The sequence below is a fragment of the Antedon mediterranea genome, chromosome 2, assembly GCF_964355755.1.
Source record: "Antedon mediterranea chromosome 2, ecAntMedi1.1, whole genome shotgun sequence".
NCBI lineage: Eukaryota > Metazoa > Echinodermata > Crinoidea > Comatulida > Antedonidae > Antedon > Antedon mediterranea.
In genome coordinates, this window is record NC_092671.1 from 36,867,112 (window position 1) to 36,887,515 (window position 20,404).

Consider the following 20,404-nt stretch of genomic DNA (forward strand, 5'->3'; position numbering starts at 1 on the left):
CACGCGTCATCATCCAGGGTCGTATGCTGCATGCATGCTGCACACTGCACATGTTTTAAATGAAATAAACGCATTTTTCAGCGCAGTATAAAAAAGGATGGCATTTATATTACACTAATAATATTCAATTTGATTGAAATCATACATATCTTTAAAATAATTTACTTCATGGTGAGTGTTTTTATTAAAATTTATCGCGGACGACGCGGATCCACAAAAAAAGTCAAATAAAAAGGCAAAATTTAAAAACCCCAACATCATCGTCTCGCTTCACTGCACACATACATACACACTGCTACACACACGACGACGACACGCCGTACAAAACTTTTGTGAGGGCGGATCGGTACAACGAGAACATTCTATTTTGCGGGTCTATTTTGCTATAGTACTAGTAGGCCAAAGAGTCACGTTCAACTATTACTAATTTCCTTCTTCATATAGTAAAGTTAGTGACTTATAAATAGATAACAGGCTATATTAATTAGGCCAGAATTATTAACGAGAACAGTTATTGTTTACGCCACTCGACGTATGTATGCAGATACTGCGGAGAAGAACAAATCCTTTCCGCCGTCAACTACTTGGTTATTTGCACATCAGGCCTAACTTATATAGGCCTAGCTCGAGTAGAGGTACAGACATGGAGGAAGTAAACGATTTTTCAAAACACATTCCATATTTTGCTCGTGGAGAAGTTGTGAAAGGTTTTGGAAGGGGAAGCAAACAGCTTGGCATTCCAACAGGTAGGCCTAGGTATTTTTAATTAATGTAATTAATAATAATAAGGAATTTATAAAATTAATTTTATGAATGATTCAGCAGAAAAAACAAATCTTTTGTTTCCTTCATTATTCAAAAATTGCACTGGTCATGTTAGTAATAGTATCTCCCGATACTGTATACCCGTGTATTTGAACAATAATATGGTATATTTTGTGTGTGTCAAAGAACTATTTCTGTAAATGTTATTGTTTTTCTTAAGCTAATTTTCCAATAGAAGTAGTGAATGATTTACCAAACGACTTTGCAACGGGTGTTTATTATGGATGGGCAAGAGTCAATGATGGTCAAGTACATAAAATGGTCATGAGTATTGGCTGGAATCCATTCTACGATAACGTTAAAAAATCAATGGTAAGTATTATAGTGTCCCTATATTTTATTACCAATAATTTGGCAATACATTAATTAAGAACAAGACATATTTCTGTCCTTTGGAATGTGCCTTGAATTTGGGCATTCCATAACCGGCAGCCGAAAAAACCTCTCTTGCTGGTATTAGTATCCAAGCCCAGGGTGATTTTTAGTAGTAGACAGCCCCGCTAATAAATAAAATACCTTTCACAATAAATCAATAGTAACATTGAATAGTTAAATTGTATGGATTTTTACTTCATATATATATTTTTTTTATTTGTCTCTTTTTTTCTCCTTTTTTTCCTCTTTTCGTATTTGTATCATTCCCGTTTTGTCAGCCTTGTATGTTTTGAGTCACCCTCATTAAACAAAGTTTCATAAAAAAATATATTTTTTTTTTTTTTTAATTTGCAGGAGACTCATATAATACATGATTTTAAAGAAGATTTTTATGGCTCAACGTTAAGTATAATTATACTAGGATATATAAGAGAAGAAAAAAACTTTTCTTCCTTAGGTAAGATTAACTATCAGTCAGTATTTTGACAAAGCTCTGTCTACACTATTACAAATTTATGTGACAAAAAAATGTAGAAATGTGTAGAAAGAGCTTAAATCCCAGAGTCCTGGATTTATATCTTAATAATACTCAATTATAATCATAAAGTAATAAATTTGCTTTTCTTTGCAGATGAATTGATAATGGCTATTAAAGCTGATATAGCGGAAGCCGAGAACCAATTAAATAAACCAGACAAACTTGTACATAAAGAAAATAACTTTTTCAAAGATCCAAAATGATGATTGAGGCGAATGCAAGGGGGGTTGTAATCACCTTATTCATTGGACCAAATTGTGTTGGCCAAAAATGCAAATGTCTGGCCGGTATACTCATCATCTAAACTCCTTTAAAAGTCATGGTACCGACATTTTTGTGAATATGACAAATTACAAAAGTACTGTATTTTAATCATGGATTGTTATTGGTAACAAGATGTGTTACCCAACGAGTCTGTCATTGTCAATGTTTAGTTGTTTAAAAAAAAATAACATTTAGTCTTTCATTCGTGCTGTAAACTTCTATTTGATCAATCTAGCTATTGGATAAAGATTACTTGAAATGCTACAATAGATGTAGATACAAAAATGTTTAAAAAATAAATTTGTAAAAAGAAATGATCTTTTTTGGTGCTAGTTGTGAACATCGGTTTCCAAATATTTTATTTGAAACCACAGATATTCCAGTAAGCTAAATTATTACTTAACGTAAGCTCTGTCTACACTATCAAACTAGTTTGATAAAAACAAAGTGTGATGTGCCCAAATATGGTAGTGATATACTTAAATATGGTAGTGATATGACATCATCGTCCATATGGGCACATCACATTTTTTTTCTCATAAAGTTTGATAATGTAGACAGAGTCTTAAAACATATGGTTGGGTATTTCTAGATTTTGACCCCAGGTAAAATAATGAAAATGATTAACAGATGAATACCATTTTTGTTGAGTAATATGCCTGTAGCATATGAAAATTTTGTTGCCAGGTACATTGCAGAAAAGGGCCCAATTATGGAAAATGTAATAATGGGATGTTTATTATTGTTGGTTTAAAAATATGGGTTTTGTTGGTTTTTAGAATAATATTGTAAGGCCAGTGTATTATGGAAAGATTATGTTGATATATTTTCCATAAAGGCTGGTAATACACTGCATTTCTTATGACATGCTGGAGTGTATGGAAATAGATTTTATAAATATTTAATATAGATAAAAACAATATGAAAATAAATTGTGTACAGAACACTAAAGTATGCATATTATATTTGATATTTTTATTTACAAATATTTGTTTATCTTTATCACAACTAGACAAACCTTGTTGGAATTACATACTTAAAACCTTGCCTTGCCAATGTTGTTTAGCAAGGCCATAGCGAAAGGTTAAAAACAGACGAGGCAAAGATGTTTTAAATACAATTATTAATATAAAACATAACGATCTGTGCTGGGGAATTGGGGTGGGTGGTGAAAATTGAGCGAGTGCCTCGTCTGCCTACGGCCCTGTTTAATACCTTTCTCTTAGTAGTCTTTAAACTTGGCCTGTCTAGCCTGGTGTTTATACACAATCCTAAAACTCCTCCTCTTTTTTTGACCGTAATTGATACCTCTTTTGTCTAGCATTTTCCTGTTCTGCTAACATCCTTTCCATCTTTGCTTCTTTTGATTGGTTTATTGCTTCAACTATTTCCATGGCAACTGGTACTGTTTGAATACCATTTATCTACATTCATTTTATGGAGAAAACAATAAATTGTACTAAAAAAGAACAATAAATATGTAAGAACTGCTGTATCACATTTGAACAGAAATAACAAATGCTTTTCATAAATATCTTTCATAATTATACAAGCATTTTAGAAATTATTTGTACAGGGCTTAGATTACTGTATTAAGCTGTGATGTGCCCATATAAGGACATGATGATGTCATAGCACTACCATATTTGGGCACATCACAGCTTATTAAACTACTGTAGTTTGCTAGTGTAGACAGAGCTTTATCAAAAGGCATTTTCTACGCAATAATTTAATAGCTTCATAATTCTTATCAATAGAAGAGAGTGTCAAATGTAAAATTATTTTTATCTTTCCTTACCGTTACTTTGACCTCAAACTTTCCAAATTCATTTACAATTTCTTTTTCTGGCATCGTAAGAGCGTAGTCTGGAACCATGACGGAAAGCTAAAGAAAGATTTAAGTTTTAAAATATGTATACAGTGTAGGCCTATATGGGTGGATGGAGAAATTATGTTTGCTCTGAGATATATACAAAATAATATAAATGAAAAACTAACAAAACAATTACAAAGTGTCAGATCACTCTTGTACGGTATACTGACAAGCATTCAGTGCCCGAATGGCAGCTGGATAGAAGCTGTTACGAAACCTATTTGTATGAGAGATGATGGGACTGATAACATCTATCTAACACCTCAAATACATTATGCATGGGATGAGTAGATTCTTGCAATATAGAAAGTGTTTTGTATACATATACTGTATATATATGTGTTTGCTTACCTTCTTTTTGAAGGCATGGAGCACATGTTCCCTTTTCAACGTCCAATCTTGATCTCGTCTCATTTCCACAGTCAATGTTTGCAGTTGTAAATATTTAATTGTCTGAAGAAAAAAAATACTCTTACTAATTACTACGTCTTGCTAATAGCAAATGTAATTACTGTTCATAATAGGGTGGGATTTGAACCCGTGACTCTGGTAGTACAGTCAACTCTCCCAATAATGGACACCATAAAGGCCCATTCACACTAGAATGATAACGATCGATCAAATAGATAAATATGCATTTTTCATACATAAAACAAATGAAATCTAAAAACTTTTCATTCTAGAACTATAGAATAACCATCTATGCTTCCTTTGATGAAAATGTTGTTGTCCTAGTGTAAATGGACCTTTAGATTGGCCATTTAGTCCAACAATTCTGAATGTAGTTTTAATGTGACCTTTTAGACTTCACGAAAAGTTCGATTTCCGGAGAGTTTTTCCGTTTTTTAGGGATCAGTCTAGTAATTGGGAGAGTCAACTGTATTATGGCACTCAAACTCTGCTTACCTTCCGTGCGGACGCTGTGAGCTTAGGATCCATCCCAGACGCTATCTGGGTGTCTGCCATGTGTTTTATGTTTTCAGGAGAGGCGTAGGTAGCCAACTGAAATGGAAGCAATTTATTCCTTCCAACTTGTTTAGTTACGTTCACGATTTCACCTTTGACACCAATTTCTGCAAAACAAATGTTTGTATTTTATTTTGTTAGTCTTTAAGAAGGAAAAAGAAAAAAAGTATTTCATATATGCAATGAATGTTTAAACATTACTACACATGGTTTTACAGAATTTATTTATTCACTCACAAGTCAGAAAGAAACGATTTTCGTGCTACATAAACAGTCGTGACCAGCCGTGTAAAAAAAAAATAGCATGGCTTCTGTAGCACGAAAATCGTCTATAATATAAGCGACTTCGATAACTCCAGAGGGCACCATATTTACAAGGTAAATCGGGAATAAAAATTTCCCTCTAGGCCATAGTGCGGTGATGTAAACTTTTGTCCCGATTTACCTTGTAAATATGGTGCCCTCTGGAGTTATCGAAGTCACTTATTGAAAATGACTTACTTGGAACATCCTGTAAGAGTATCAACTGTAGATCTCCTTGAGGTTTTAAGTTCTCATTTTCTGTAACGTAATACACCTTATGGCGTCTTTTCATTTTTCGTGGGAATTTTTTTCCTAATTGAGGCAAATTTGCAGGGGTCACTCGTGTGACTACAACTGTATTCTGAAAACAAAAAGTTTTTATTTAAAAAAATAATAAATATTATTAATACGGTAGCCGTAAAGCAGAAATAAGATTTCACTATTTTCACTTTCCATTTAACTGTGAATTATAACAATTTTTTTTTTTAAATCTTACCCTAACATGTTCTTTTACTACGGCAGATCTCCAAATAGATTGTAACAGTTGATATCCGACTCTAGTTCCAAAGTTCCAGCTCATTTTATTTTGAATAAATTCTCTGAAAAAATGATAGATTGTTTAAAATCAACAAAGTTGTGGGGTCTTTCAACTTAATCTTAATAATAATACCCAACGACCCAATAATGAGAAGTGTCTATCGAATGGTCAAACAGAAATTTCAAGATAACAAACAAAAATGTATGTCATTCTGGAGCACCTGAAATCTCATAGCCTAGGCTAGGCCTAGTTGTACAATCCTAAAACTAACTGGATTCTCAATACCATAGTCTCCCCCGGCCCTAATTCCTGTCTGCCCTGTCTTCAACACAAAGAGGTTCGTTTGGCCAGCAGGCTAGTTAGGCCTAGCCTTACTGGCTAAATTTATGGTTATTGTAATTATAGTAGGTTTTTAATACTGAAAATTTATAAATAAATTTTAACTATATAATAATACAATACCACACAGATAAATGATGATTAACATTAACAATACATTATTCTTACATAAATATTTTGGCCTGCTAAAAAAAAACATGTGAATAAACTTTTTAAAGACAGATTTAACCAAAACAGCGCCACCAACGGACATCGTCTTACCAACCATCAACAACCCAAATTCCAGAACTTCTAAATCTGATGAGCTAATTTACCATATTTTATGGGGCTATAATACTTTATTTAATATACAGTAAGTATCAAATTGGAAACAAATAGTATGTACATGTTTGTTTTGAACATTTTATTGTAATTCATTCTGAAATATAATGTTAGAAAGCTAGGCCTGGGTTAGGATGATAATAAGGCACTCGTGACCTGTGAGGAGAGGCACCCTCGACGCTTTATTCGTGTGAGCCAGTGCCTTTGTTCATTGGGAGTTAGCGCTAGACATACAAGATCATATATTTTTAATAAAAGATCAAATTTTTGGTTATTATTATTATTGATGATGGAATAAGAATACAAATATGAAGGTGGTTTATTAAACTTAAATTTTTTAATTTTATTAGGTTTTAAAATATATTTTGTTTATTAATTATTGTGACTGTCTTGAAATATAGAATATCATTTTCTTATTAATATTATTAACTTAATGTTGTTGATTTAATAGACTTCTAGTCAACAAGTGCATAAGCTATCTATAGAGGTGCAGCATGGCTGATTCAGATTCTACAACTTTGGTAAATTAAATATGGTTTTCCATTGCTTTTTAAAATTTGTAAATTTTATAATTAAAATATGATTTTTCAAATATTAATAATAAAATATGCAGTTTATTTATAATTACAATTATTATTTGATTAAAAATTACTTAAAAATAAATCATAATTTATATATTAAGTAATAAATATAATCATTCATATGCAAATGTAGTTAAAATATATATATATATTATAATAGATTTCCATAATAAACTTATTTTGAAATTGCCTGGAAAAATATGTAAATTATTAGACATCTATTGAAAGAGTTACGACATTCCGTTCATGGAAGTCACGTGGTACACTACCGACCATCTTTGTGTCCCAACTATTCCTATGTAGAGTATGGTGTTAAATCCGTTTTATAAAAATGTATACCGTTCACAAGTCTTGAACTATCAAACTAAACGCACACAAATAGAGTGTGCTTTGAGCATGCAATATTTTGGACACAAAAAATGGCTTCTAATCCATTCAAAGTCATAACTCTTAAAATATATGGCTCTGTAAATTATATTTATAGGCTGCCCTAAATTATTACTGTCAAGAGAAGCTATATAATCATATGCAAATTGTAGCAACGGAGGCAATCAAGAAGTATGGCAACGATCCCTTGCTTGTCTTCTACCGTGCTTTTAGCTTAGTCCTAGAAGGTAAGTTGTCGTCAAAATCTACGAAAGAAAAAGAGAACTGAGTGACAAAATATATCTGGAAAAACTATATCAATTTTCCTAAAAATCAATAGGCATGACGTTCTGTAAGTATACGAAATGTATGTACACCAACATTTTCAGAATGTAAGCGTTCTCGTGCTAACAAACAAACAAAGCAAGTATTTTACCTGACAAAATTCTATTTAGCCAAGTAAGAAATAAAAGGCAACAGCATACTTTATTTATAGCATTTGTAAAACATTTAAAACGAAAATACAATAAAGTAGGTAGTTTTCACTTTCATAATACTGAAATTACTAATTAACAGAAAGTATTTGATGTTGTATTTTGAATGTGTATTCAGGTCGTCTTTCTGAAGGCATGCGAGATCTAGAAACGCTGAAAGATAAATTAGACGTGAACATATGTTCTACGATGGCTCTAATGTACGCTCACAAACGCATGAAAACAGTCGGTAAGTGTCACACATATCCTGCTCAGCTGTTATTGGTGTACTAAATAAGAAGTAAATTTGTTGTATATCAGTTTAACTTTGGCCAAAATAGCTTTACAAAAAATAAGATTGTACCAAAGTATTTAAAATGATGACGATTTGATTTTTTTTCAGATCGCGAGGCTGTACAAGAATTAGATGCCAAATTAAAAGAAGAAAGGCGCTCAGCAGGAGAAAAGGTTTAGTTTGTTAATAAATTAATTATATAGTATTTATACGTCAAGTAAACGGAAACAATGGTTTGATTGGTTATCAGTGAATAGTCTTGTTAAGTATCTTTTTTTGTTTGTTTTAGGGCTTACTGTTTGGCGCTACTTTCCTGTGGCATAGTGGTCGTCACGACAAAGCGAGGGAGTATGTCGACAGAATGCTTAAAGCGTCACCATCAGCAAAAGAGGTTATATGTCAATATTGATATTAATAACTGTAATAGATTTGTTTTGATTATAATGGTCTTCATAAAATAAATAAACTGTGAACTGTGTTAATTTTATAATGTCACTGTTCTTCAGGGTCAAATTTTGAAAGGTTGGATTGACCTAACGAGTGGAAGAGAACCTGCAGTAAAAAAGTCGGGAAAATATTTTGAAGAAGTTTTAAAGTAAGTTGTGAATATAAACTAAAGTAAATTGAAAGATAAGATGAATACAATGCATACTATATTAAGCCCTGTGTACACTATCAAACTAGTTTGTGATGTGTGATGTGCCCAAACATGGTAGTGATATGACATCATCATGTCCATATATGGGCACATCACATTTTTCACATAATGTTTGATAGTGTTACACCTTATTGAAAGTTTCACATTTTCTTTTATCAGGAACTCAAAAGAGCTTGAAGCATTGCTTGGAAAGACACGTTTTCTTGTAATGCGGCATAATTTCAGTGGCGCCCTCGAGGTTATAAATCAAGCAGTTGTTGCATTTCCTGGTTGTATTCCAGCTCTTATTGAGAAGATGCGTGTGCAGCTTGCACAGGGTGACTGGGAACAAGCGCTTGACACTGCAAACAGGTATAGTTTTAAAATACTTGAATCACAGCCACATACTGAAGCACCTGATCAGAACACTGAAGATGACCCTATGTTTGAATACTGTCTCTTAAAACAGAACACGCTTGAGTCAAATGAATAAAACAAACAATATGTTTGAATTGGCTAGTTTTCATGAATGTGGGACATATTAGAACTCAAGAAAAGTCTGGCATTGGGAGAGCTTCTGGTTTTCAGAGAGTCCGGTATTGGGAGAGTTAGTTATTAGTAGTAAGAAATTTCTTTTTTATATAATACTGAACCTTGTATTTTGTATCAGAGCATTGAACCAATCCACTCACTGTTTGGAAGCTGTGCGTGTCAAGATCCTCTACCTCCTAAGTAGAGAGGGTAACTGTGAAGAGGTATGAGTCATTTTATCACACAAACTCATAAAGAAAAATCTGTATAGTAATGATGGGTACTCTAAATACTCACCTTTAACAACTGTACATTTTGAGAGTTAAGCTCTGTCTACACTATCAAACTAGTTTGACAAAAAAAGTGTGATGTGCCCAAATATGGTAGTGATATCCCTAAATATGGTAGTGATATGACATCATCATGTCCATATATGGGCACATCACATTTTTTGTCACATAAAGTTTGATAGCGTAGACAGAGCTTTAGAAACTATTATAAAAATTGTTTAATCATTAGTATAAAATATTGACCCTAGTGACCCTTGTACTATATTAAAGTCTACTATCTCTGTTATGATAAAGATTTATACATAATTAACATGTTTTATAAAATGTTTTATATTTTGTTTTATTTATAGGCTGCTGACAAACTAGGAGAACTGATTGAGAAGCTTGACAGATTCGAACCCAAGAACCCACATGCTTATTACAACATGTCATTAGCATTTTGCAGGATGGTAAGGCTTAACTTTATTCATTCTGTGGAAATTTTCAACATTAAATTCATTAGTATAACACTTTGTAAATGTCTACCAGTACAATGCTATGTCTACACTATCAAACTTCATGTGACAAAAAAATGTGATGTCCCCAAATATGGTAGTAATATGCTTAAATATGGTAGTGATAGGACATCATCATGCACATATATGGGCACATTTCACCTATTAAGTTTGATAAGGTAGACAGTATTATTTTATAATCTTTATCCTAAATTAACTTGTTGGAATCCACCTTAAGCTCTGTCCATACTACCAAAATTATGTGATGTGTCCATGCTAAAGTATGGTAGTGATATGACATCATCATGTCCATATATGGTCACATCACTTGTCGCATAAAGTTTTATAGTGTAGACAGAGCTTTAGGCTAATTGTACTTGCCATTTTTTTTTTGTATTTGTCTCACTAATAAATAAATTCCTTGTATCTAGTGCGGACGGCATCCCATTGTATTGCAACAGACCAACACATTACTAGAGCGAACTTTGAACTTGGAACCAAATAATGCTGAGTTTGCTACTGAGGCTGCCTATGAACTTCTGCTTCAGAATAAAACACGAGAAGCCATGAAAGGATATCGTCATGCAATGAAACTTGATGAAACAAGTGTTACTGCCCTCACTGGTAAGTAAGGTTTATCTTGGTGGTTAAGATTCTTGGCTACCGATCCCAGGGTCCTGGGTTCAAATCCTGTTAGGATTGTTTTTCATGACAAAAAAAAAACTCTACGCTCAAAGACTTGTAGATGTAGAACAGCAGCACAAAACATACAGTAATACTAGTGACAACAAACATATTGTTCTTCATGTTTTGGTTTTCTTTATTTCTCAACAGGAATCATAAGATGTCAGCTTATTGAAGATAACTTGGAAGATGCAGAACAGCAGTTGGAGTTTCTTGGTGAGATCCAAGACTCCATTGGGAAATCTGCAGTAGGTTTACTATTAAACTTCATACTTCTATCATATAAAATCAAAGCATTACTTTTCATCTATGCTCTGTCTACACTATCAAACTTTATGTGATGTGCCCATATATAGATACGATGACATCATATCACTACCATATTTGGGCACATCACACTTTTTGACAGTGTAGACATAGCTTAAAACATAGAGATATCCTATTCACAGGAAATTATCTACCTGAGATCAGTGTTAGCTAGCAAGAAAAACAAACCAGCAGAGGATGTGGTGGGTCTATTGAATGAAGCTGTAGAAGTGCACTTTGCTAAGTTCACGGGCACCCCTCTAGGACCTGAGTACTTCACTACACTCAACCCAGACTTTGTTCTTGAAATGACTAAAGAATACATCAAGTTCGCACCAACAGAGGTAAATTTCTAAGATTCTTAAAATTGTATAAGTAGATGTGGTCTAATGGAAAGATGCTCACCCTGTAAACAGAATGTCATTTGTTCAAATATGCACTAAGATCAATGAATTATATAAAACATTTCAACAATTATATACTTTTGCATATACAGTTGACTCTCCCAATACCGGACACCTTTGGGGTGGCCTAATATTTCTGGTTTTCAGAAAGTCTCATATTTGAAATGTGTTTCTAATTTGGGACCTTTTGGACCTAAAGAAAAGTCTGGTTTTGGGAGAGTTTCCGGTTTTCAGAGAATTGACTTATATATTATATAAATAGCCACAATTTGACTTAAATATAAGTCTTTCCTATGCTATGTACCTGGTTTCTCTATTGTTGTTTCTTTTTCTCCTACAGCCTCAGGCACCAGGCCAAGCTGTGTCTCCTCTTCTAAAGCGATGTGCTAGGATCCTTGAGCCCCTTACCAGAGGTGTACCAGGTCTGTTAGAAGCTCTGTACTTGATGGGTAAGGTTAGGTACCTGTCAGGCCAGGTTGACCAGGCTCAGAGCAGTCTTCAACACTGCTTGGATCAGAACCCTCAGTATGTTGAGGCTCACTTGTTAATGGCGCAGGTAAATAAAATCCTACTATAATGCTCAATTCTTGAAACCTTTGTGCTCAAAAGGCTTTTGTAGCGTCTTCTATTTAGTTAGAAAGTATGATTACTACTTAGCACTTGTTGTACACAGCAGGTATGTTTTAGTATCCATTTCCAGTATTATATTGTTTTAGTTAATTTAAATAAGTAATAATTTATTTAATTCTTAATTACGGTAATTCTATTTACTTAGCTTCACTTGCAACTTGGAAACTTCCAACAGTCATCACAGTCACTAGAAATGGCACTAAGTTACAAGTTTGAGGTAAGTATGATACTTAAGATAATAAGTATCTTATTCTGGTATTTGAAATTATAAAGTTAAATACAGTAGTATATATTTATTTAAAAAAAATGTAATACTTGTCCAACAGCGAGCACAAACTCGCCAATTACAGGATGGATAAACTATTTTATAGTTTATCGTGCTTATAAACCAAGAGGCTTGAAGCTTAGGGAGCGAAGTGAAAGTGAAGAATCGTGAAAGAGAGTTACAACCCTGGCACTAGGTCAGGATTGAACCCTGGACTTTGAGATTGGAAGGCAAGCATGTTAACCACTAAGCTATAGCTCCACTACATGTATATATATATATATAGTCTATTTTGTCAGGAAAGTATGAATAACCAAGTCATTTTTTCTAAAATTGACTGTAGGTCCGTGAGATGCCAATCTACCATCTGATCAAGGCAAAAACGTTGAAGAAGAAGGGTGAATATCAAGAGTGCGTGAAAACACTACAAGCCGCTATGGGTCTGCCTGGTATTCGCAAACGAGGGGGTTCAGCATCAAAGCGTGCCAGACAAGTTAAACATCCCGTCAGTCAAAATGACAGAATATCTGTATTCTTGGAACTTGCTGATGCGTACAGGCTAACTAATTCTACAGTAAGTCTTGGCTCAGTCTTGTTACTATGTGCAGTCAGTCTTTCAACTCATAAACATACGGCCATACAGTTTTGAAACACCGGTTCTCGTCAGATCACCTAAGTCTGGAATCGCGGCAGGTGCTGTATATAAAAGAGAGTGATGGTGTAATGATAATATTGGACTAGCATGTGATAGGCATGGGTTCGAGCCTATCTATACATACATTACTAACTGTATACTGTAGGCAAGATGTAAAGCCATTGGTCCTGTGTACGTAGTGCACGTTAAAGAAGTTAGTACACATTAAAGAACTTGGTACACTATTCGCAATTGGAGGGATCGTCTCCCGGTGTGCTAATCTACTGGCTGCCGTGGGTCCGTGGAGATCCTAATCTGAATTTCCTCAGTTAAGCTTGAGGACAAATATAAATACCTTTACATTCATTATTGTATAATGATCACAATTACTGTGTTTGAGAGTGCTCTTTCTTATTTATTGCAGCATGAAGCTGCTAAGATTATGCAAGATGCCATAAATGAGTTCAGTGGCACACCAGAGGAAGTTCGCATCACTGTTGCTAATGCTGACCTTGCCCTCAATAGGGGTGATGTTGAACATGCACTCACTATGCTTAGAAATGTAAAACCAGAGATGAGGTAAACTGTGGAAAATATCAAATTCTGTGTCTGATGCAAAATATGTTCCCTTGTCATTTGTTTTGGAAGTGACAATATCTTTTGACTAGGTTTTATGCAATGTCCCTAAAACTCTGCTTCTCTAGATGCAATAGTATAAAAGCACATTAAAACAATATAATATTTTAACTGCTTAAAACTAGTTTGACAAAAAAGGGTGATGTACCCAAATATGGTAGTGATATGCCCAAATATGGTAGTGATATGACATCATTATGTCCATATATGGATATATCGCTTTTTTGTCACATAAAGTTTGATAGTGTAGACAGAGTTTAAGTTTAATTGGTGTATTTTTTTCAGTTACTATGTCCAAGCAAGAGAGAAGATGGCAGAAATTTACCTACATCATCGTAAAGACAAACGTTTATATGCTAGTTGTTACAGGTAATGCACCGTGGATAGATTTTCGTGGCCCTAACACTTTTAAGCTTTGTTTCTCTCTTTTGTTGTCATGTTCAAGTTCATCAGTGAAATTTATTAACTATAGTATTTTGTCAAACATATCTTCCACAATCCAAGCTACATTATCAGTGTTGGTGCAAATTGATATTTTAGGATTCCTGGTGAAATTTGTTCTCTTTTTGTTTTTGTATGTTTTGTATAATATGGTTGTGCTATCTGAAATAAAGGAAATGAATGAATGATATCCATAATTGTTTTTTCAGAGAGCTTCTAGATAAGCACCCAAGCCCTCACACAGCACTGTTGCTTGGTGATGCCTACATGAGTATACAGGAACCAGAAAAGGCTATAGAGGTGTATGAACAAGCAATGAAACGTAACCCAAGAGATAGCTCCCTAGCTAGTAAGATTGGACAGGCTTTAGTTAAGACACATCAGTACGGAAAGGTAGGTTTTTGTTGAAATAAACAGGCCTAGCTGCTATCTTAAGACTTCACAGGAACAGAATTTAAAAACTAAGGCTACTCAATAATATTTTTTTTAGGCTATAAATTACTACGAATCAGCCATGAAAAATGGAGGACAGGCATTTATGCGGCATGATCTGGGTGAACTATTACTGAAGCTGAGGCAGTATGCAAAGGCAGAGAAGATACTCACACAGGCACTTGAACATGACCCATGTAAGACATTTAAATAAAACCTCTATTAAGGGGACACCCTCAGGACCAAATAGTGTTCTCAATAGGAGGACCCCTTATTAAGGATTGGCCGTACAGATAGTTTTAAAAGACTTATATGACTCTTCCCTCAAATGATTACTTCATTGTATTTATTATGCGGTATATTATAGTATTGTGGAAATAAAATAAAATTGAAATTGAAGTGTCCCCTTAATAGAGATGGGTTCAACTATACTATAATGTCAGTTTGTTTATGTTCATTTTTTTTATTAAATAGAATTTGAAATGTGTTATATGGTTTTATATAAGCCATTCACAAAATATTATCTACTAACAATATAGAAAAATATAGTACAACATTCATATTTGTCTCCTTTTTTAATTTTCAATCTCAGCCAATGATTTAGCTGTGATGGTTGATGACGTAAAGCTATTGATTCTGCTAGCCAAAGTTCAAGAGAAGAACGGAAAATTGGAAAATGCTTTACTAGCATTGACTAAGGCTAGAGATATGCAAGCTAGAGTTCTTAAGAGGGTTCAAGTAGAACAGCCAGATTCACTGCCAACACACAAAGCACAAGCATCTAGGTAAAGTAAAAAAAAAAAAGTCAAAACAGTGGTGTAATAGCTATGAGTGCTCACAGGAAAACACAGGCATTAAAATATGCCGAAAAGGCTAAAAACGCCCGAGGCCTCCAGCGTTGGAACTTGAAGAGCCACTTAGGTTTCTTAAACCTGCATTACGCCACTGAGTCAAAAGTATAAATAACAAGAGTTTGTCCGCATATGTTCTAATGCAAAAAAGAATTGGGTTGCAAGGGTCCCTTTAAAGCTTTATTGCCAAACCAATGTGCTCCAAGTAAATTTTTGCTATGTAGATTAAGAGAACAAACAAATCCTTTAAGGTGCAACCATACTGTGACTGTATTGTTTCATTTTGTATATATTACGGGAAATAAAAGAAATTTGGATATGATGAAACAGTGAATAAGTGGCCGAGCTCTTAAGGGGAACCGTAATTACATAGCCATAACATTGACAAGGGTCCCACTCCCTTCATGGTTGTGTCTTCTCTTGTACACCTTTCAAGACGAGTTGGCGGGGGGGAGAACCCCGGTGTACTAACAGTACACACACAGCCACTGATCACATTTAAAAGAAAAACAATACATTTAAAAATCTTTTCTTATTAAAGTATTTGTGCACAAATTGGCAAACACCACAGTGATCAAAGAGAATATGACAAAGCAATCAAACTGTACAAAGAAGCATTGGTATATACAGACAGTGACGGAAAAGCCATGCTAGAGGTTGCCAGGTTGTACCTGCTCCAAGACGATATGGATGCTTGTCAACATCAGCTGGTTCAACTGCTACAAAGTGAGACAGAGAATGATGCAGCAACGGTCATGATGGCTGACCTCATGTTCAGGAAAGGAGAGTATGACCAAGCCACGTTCCATTTCCAGCAGCTATTAGAAAGATCACCAGGTACTTTTTTAATTTAAAATTAGAATATAAATTATATAGTAAAATATTATAAGTAAAGCAAAAAATACTATGATACAAGCCTGTAGACAAGCTATTGTAAATGTACTATCCATTTTGAACCAATAAGCGGATCAAATCCGTGCACGATGTGAAAGTAGCTATAGGGTTTATTAAAGTACATGTCTGGCAAGTCTGTCTAATCATTTTTTCACAAATTGTGGTTTTTGTCTTCGAAAAATGAGGGGACCATTCAAACCCTCCCCACCAATTTCACCTGGAACTGCGGAACTGGCCTAATCTACAGTTTCCATTAAGCTCTGTCTACACTATCAAACTTTATGTGACAAAAAAATGATGTGCCTATATATAGACATTATGATGGCATACAGTATCACTACCATATTTGGACATATCACTGCCATATTTAGGCACCTGAAACTTGTTTGTCAAACTAGTTTGATAGTGTAGACAGAGCTTTATGTACATATATTTATTTACTTGAATATACTTTAAATCAGATCATTACGAAGCCATGGAGAAGCTTGTTGATCTGCTGCGAAGGGCAGGCAAGTTAGAAGATGTTCCTCGTTATTTAGAAATGGCCGAATCATCATCAGCTAAGGCTACAGTTGAACCAGGTTATAACTACTCTAAAGCACTGTATGAATGGTAAGTATGTATATATGCTCTTTAGGGTCACCCTCTATAAATAAAGTGAAATAAAAATAAATAAATTAATATAAATCATTGCATACTCATCATTTAAAGATAATTGCTGTCATCATCTTTATCTTAAGCACTATTATCATACCATGGCATTAGTTAGAAATCACCAAGCTCAACTATTAGTGCCCTAATGGAATAATGGTTAAAATTTGTATAGCGCATAATACATATAGTCTCTATGCGCTGTGGACTCAGATGTTACACTTTTTAACTACATGCTTTTCCCATATGGGCCACATCATGTCAGTGCAGCCACTATGATGCGCCTATCATCTGTCTACAACACAGTGGCTGAGTGTGAACTAGTTCACCGGGTAACCCCCTACTCTTCTCGAAAGAAGTGCACACGAGCTCGATGTGTACACTGGACCTACGGTTTATATTCCTTATCCAAGAAGACTTGTTCTACCACCAGAACCATGGAGCGAGTGAGCCTCGAACCCTTACCTATGTTATGGCTACGTAATTACGGTTCCACTGTCTTAACCGCTCGGCCACTCACCACCTATTGTGTAATGTTACTATAACTATTGTTTGTATAGGCACACAGGGAAGCCAAACGATGCCTTGAAGCACTTTAATATGGCACGCAAAGACTCTGACTGGGGCCAGAAGGCAATCCAGAATATGATTGAGATCTGTATCAATCCTGATAACAACACTCTTGGTGGAGAAACGTTTGAAACTATGGCGGATGATATGTCGTAAGTATTCACAATCAAACATGTTGAAAAACAAAACACACAAATAGACTTGTTCAATTCTAGCCCTCAGACAGAAGGTAATTTGCTTTTAATTATAAGGAAATTTACATATGACCTTACCATGTTTAAACCCTGATTCTCGTCAGGTCACCAAATTTAAGCAACCATCTGGGAATATCGGGTACCACTGGTACCTGGTGGAAAAATAATATGGAAAATAAGCCCATTCCCCTATTTTCAGAATGAATTTGAGACTAATCTTAAGTGTATTTTGTGTGCTTTTATAGTAGCGCTGCAGAAAAAGCAGATTCTGAACAGATGGCAGCAAGAACTGCAGATAAACTTGTTAGAGTAAGTAGAAGTTCATACAATTTGTATAGCAGACTTCACCACTTGAACCAGGGTTTAAGCAGGCAATCGAACAACAGGATGCTGAGCTCCAAATATCAAAGGGTTTATCTGTGGCTGTGACACGATCAGTTCCACGTCTCTTAACAGACACCACGCACAGTGGAGAATATGTACGTAGTTGTACAGTACGTAGTACTGTTGGTATTTTTCACAGCCAAACCTAAGATCAAAGAAGGACTGTTACCAGATCCTATCTTGGGCAAGGCGAGCTCAGTGTCCTGTTGTTAGATTGCCTTGGTTTAAGAGGCTTTTATTTATTAATTTATTTTTCACTTTATTTTTAGGAGCTGAAACCTCAACCAGGGTCTGATAAGCACGTTATGTTGGAGAATTATGTCCTAATGGCAACCAAGTCCAAAACAAACATTGAGAAGGCGCTTTCATCTTTTATGGAGATGGCAACTTCAGAGGTAATGTAGCAATATTCAAACAATGACAATAGTTGATGCTACTGGTGATAATATAATATTTTTTAATGATTTTAATGCTTTTTATTGTAATGTTAGAGAGAAAATATCGGAGCTTTGCTTGGTGTTGCTACAGCCTACATGATGATGAAACAGACTCCACGAGCAAGAAATCAACTTAAGAGGATTGTGAGAATGAATTGGGTTGCACTGGTAAGCAATAATTCTTAATCTACCAACTGTATGAAGGCTGATAATTTTTAACACATCCATGTCCATTGGAACACCCTATTCATGAACCCTGTCCCTTGAAACGAACAAGGACAATATATGTTTTAACACTACAGCTGACCGGTCATTCTCTTACACAGCTCCATCCTTATAGAATACTCTTCCACAATCAAGAATGCTAATTCTTTTGCCATCTTCAAACAATTGCTGAAAACCCATCTCTTTCGAATAGCTTAGCATCAAGAGACACCCATATTCAGGACATTTTATTGGGTCCTGAAGTTGTCCCTTTAATTGGGGTTCTTTTGTAATTTTTTTTTTTAGGATGCTGAGGAGTATGAAAAAAGCTGGTTACTCTTAGCTGATGTATACATTCAATCTGGCAAGTATGATATGGCCACCGAACTACTTAAAAAATGTCTTCAACATAACAAGGTAATAGTTAATTGCTCTTGTACTATATGATTGCACTCCTCAAATATCTGTAAAGCTCTGTCTACACTATCAAACTAGTTTGATAAACAAATGTGTTGTGCCCAATTATGGTAGTGGTATGACATCATCATGTCCATATATGGACACATTTTTTTGTCACATAATGTTTGATAGTGTAGACAGAGCTTAACACTTGTAATGTGGTAAAAACAACTGTAATTCACTGTCAATGTTTTAAGTTTTTTTATAAAGATGCTTATTTTTTTGTTTTTCACAGTCATGTTGTAAAGCCTATGAGTACATGGGATTTATCATGGAGAAGGAACAATCTTACAAAGATGCTTCAACTAATTATGAACATGCCTGGAAGTTTAGCAACAAAAGCAGTCCTACAATAGGTAAGAAACAGTGACGTAGCAGCTATGAACGCTCCCTGGCTAAACTCAGAGGCCCCGGAGCCCCTCTGAGCAGTGCACTAAAAAACAGGCATGAAAATATGTAGAAAAAGGCTTATAATGCATGAGGCCTCCATCGGTGGGCCACTTAGGGTTCCCAAACCAGGGGCCCCAGGCCTCTGCGTTAAGCTACTAGTAAGAAAGTTTCAATACATAATAGCATTAGATTTGAGTATTGTGTACAACAGCCAGGATCCAGAAATTGTTTAGTGAAAGAGGAGCGCTAACATGTGATATTATTATTCTTTAAAAAATAGATAAATTGTTTATAGTTTCATTTTAGCTTACAGCCCCTAGCACTCCCCCACACTGAATCTGCCCTATCAGCCTACAAAACATATTAACCTATACTATGTATATTTATTTAAAATCCTAAATTTTCCAAATTCCTCACAATCTTCTTGTAGGATACAAGTTAGCGTTTAACTACATGAAGGCACGCAGATATGTGGATGCCATCGATATCTGCCATTTAGTGCTAGCGGATAATCCAAATTATCCACGAATGCGGAAGGACATTTTGGACAAGGCACGAAATTCTCTACGAGCTTAATTAACAAGCAAGCTACACACGATGACCAAAGAGGCATTTCATAACTACAAAATGGATACAACCAGATCATTGTAAAAGCTCATTATAACTTTATTTTAACCTGATAAACACCAGTGGCTGTATTCACCAATCACACTTAAGTGAGATGTTTCCCCTTAATATTAAGTGTTTCACTTAACTCAATAAATATTTCCCTTAAATTTTATTCACTTAGATAGGAGATTTGTAAGTGTTTCCCTAAGCCTAAGTGTGAATGGTGAATACGGCCACAGGCTCATAATTAAAATGTAATGACTAACAGAAAACTACGAAAGCCCATTAATGCCATTTTAAGTATATGTTTTTCGAACGTA

The 20,404-nt window shown here is 34.8% G+C and overlaps 3 protein-coding genes across 6 annotated transcripts; 2 read left to right on the forward strand and 1 right to left on the reverse strand.

Annotated features, from left to right (window-relative positions):
- Positions 1 to 320: 320 nt before the first annotated feature.
- LOC140040946 (riboflavin kinase-like) lies at positions 321 to 2,899 on the forward strand. Its single transcript, XM_072087249.1, has 4 exons — positions 321 to 746; positions 986 to 1,137; positions 1,555 to 1,657; positions 1,832 to 2,899. The coding sequence occupies exons 1-4, from the start codon at positions 539 to 541 to the stop codon at positions 1,939 to 1,941; spliced, it is 573 nt and encodes a 190-aa protein (XP_071943350.1). The 5' UTR covers positions 321 to 538; the 3' UTR covers positions 1,942 to 2,899.
- A 77-nt stretch (positions 2,900 to 2,976) lies between these two features.
- Positions 2,977 to 6,246, reverse strand: LOC140040944 (large ribosomal subunit protein bL9m-like). 4 transcript variants are annotated; one of them, XM_072087248.1, is made up of 7 exons: positions 6,190 to 6,246; positions 5,641 to 5,743; positions 5,343 to 5,505; positions 4,782 to 4,948; positions 4,227 to 4,328; positions 3,801 to 3,887; positions 2,977 to 3,426 (listed from the first exon to the last, which is right to left on the reverse strand). In XM_072087248.1, exons 2-7 carry the CDS (start codon positions 5,722 to 5,724, stop codon positions 3,274 to 3,276), a joined length of 756 nt encoding a protein of 251 aa, XP_071943349.1. In that variant the 5' UTR covers positions 5,725 to 5,743; positions 6,190 to 6,246; the 3' UTR covers positions 2,977 to 3,273. The 4 variants fall into 4 exon arrangements, with proteins under 4 accessions (XP_071943349.1, XP_071943346.1, XP_071943348.1 ...); XM_072087245.1 differs by lacking the exon at positions 6,190 to 6,246 and adding an exon at positions 5,954 to 6,101; XM_072087247.1 differs by lacking the exon at positions 6,190 to 6,246 and adding an exon at positions 5,968 to 6,098.
- A 67-nt stretch (positions 6,247 to 6,313) lies between these two features.
- Positions 6,314 to 20,404, forward strand: LOC140040947 (tetratricopeptide repeat protein 21B-like). Its single transcript, XM_072087250.1, has 30 exons — positions 6,314 to 6,373; positions 6,794 to 6,863; positions 7,408 to 7,537; positions 7,902 to 8,012; positions 8,166 to 8,230; positions 8,347 to 8,448; positions 8,564 to 8,652; positions 8,875 to 9,066; positions 9,365 to 9,449; positions 9,866 to 9,964; positions 10,441 to 10,633; positions 10,844 to 10,941; positions 11,143 to 11,343; positions 11,744 to 11,959; positions 12,179 to 12,250; positions 12,642 to 12,872; positions 13,357 to 13,511; positions 13,854 to 13,937; positions 14,219 to 14,402; positions 14,500 to 14,638; positions 15,034 to 15,226; positions 15,834 to 16,129; positions 16,648 to 16,798; positions 17,398 to 17,559; positions 17,847 to 17,910; positions 18,255 to 18,380; positions 18,477 to 18,590; positions 18,933 to 19,043; positions 19,321 to 19,441; positions 19,906 to 20,404. The coding sequence occupies exons 2-30, from the start codon at positions 6,837 to 6,839 to the stop codon at positions 20,049 to 20,051; spliced, it is 3,957 nt and encodes a 1,318-aa protein (XP_071943351.1). The 5' UTR covers positions 6,314 to 6,373; positions 6,794 to 6,836; the 3' UTR covers positions 20,052 to 20,404.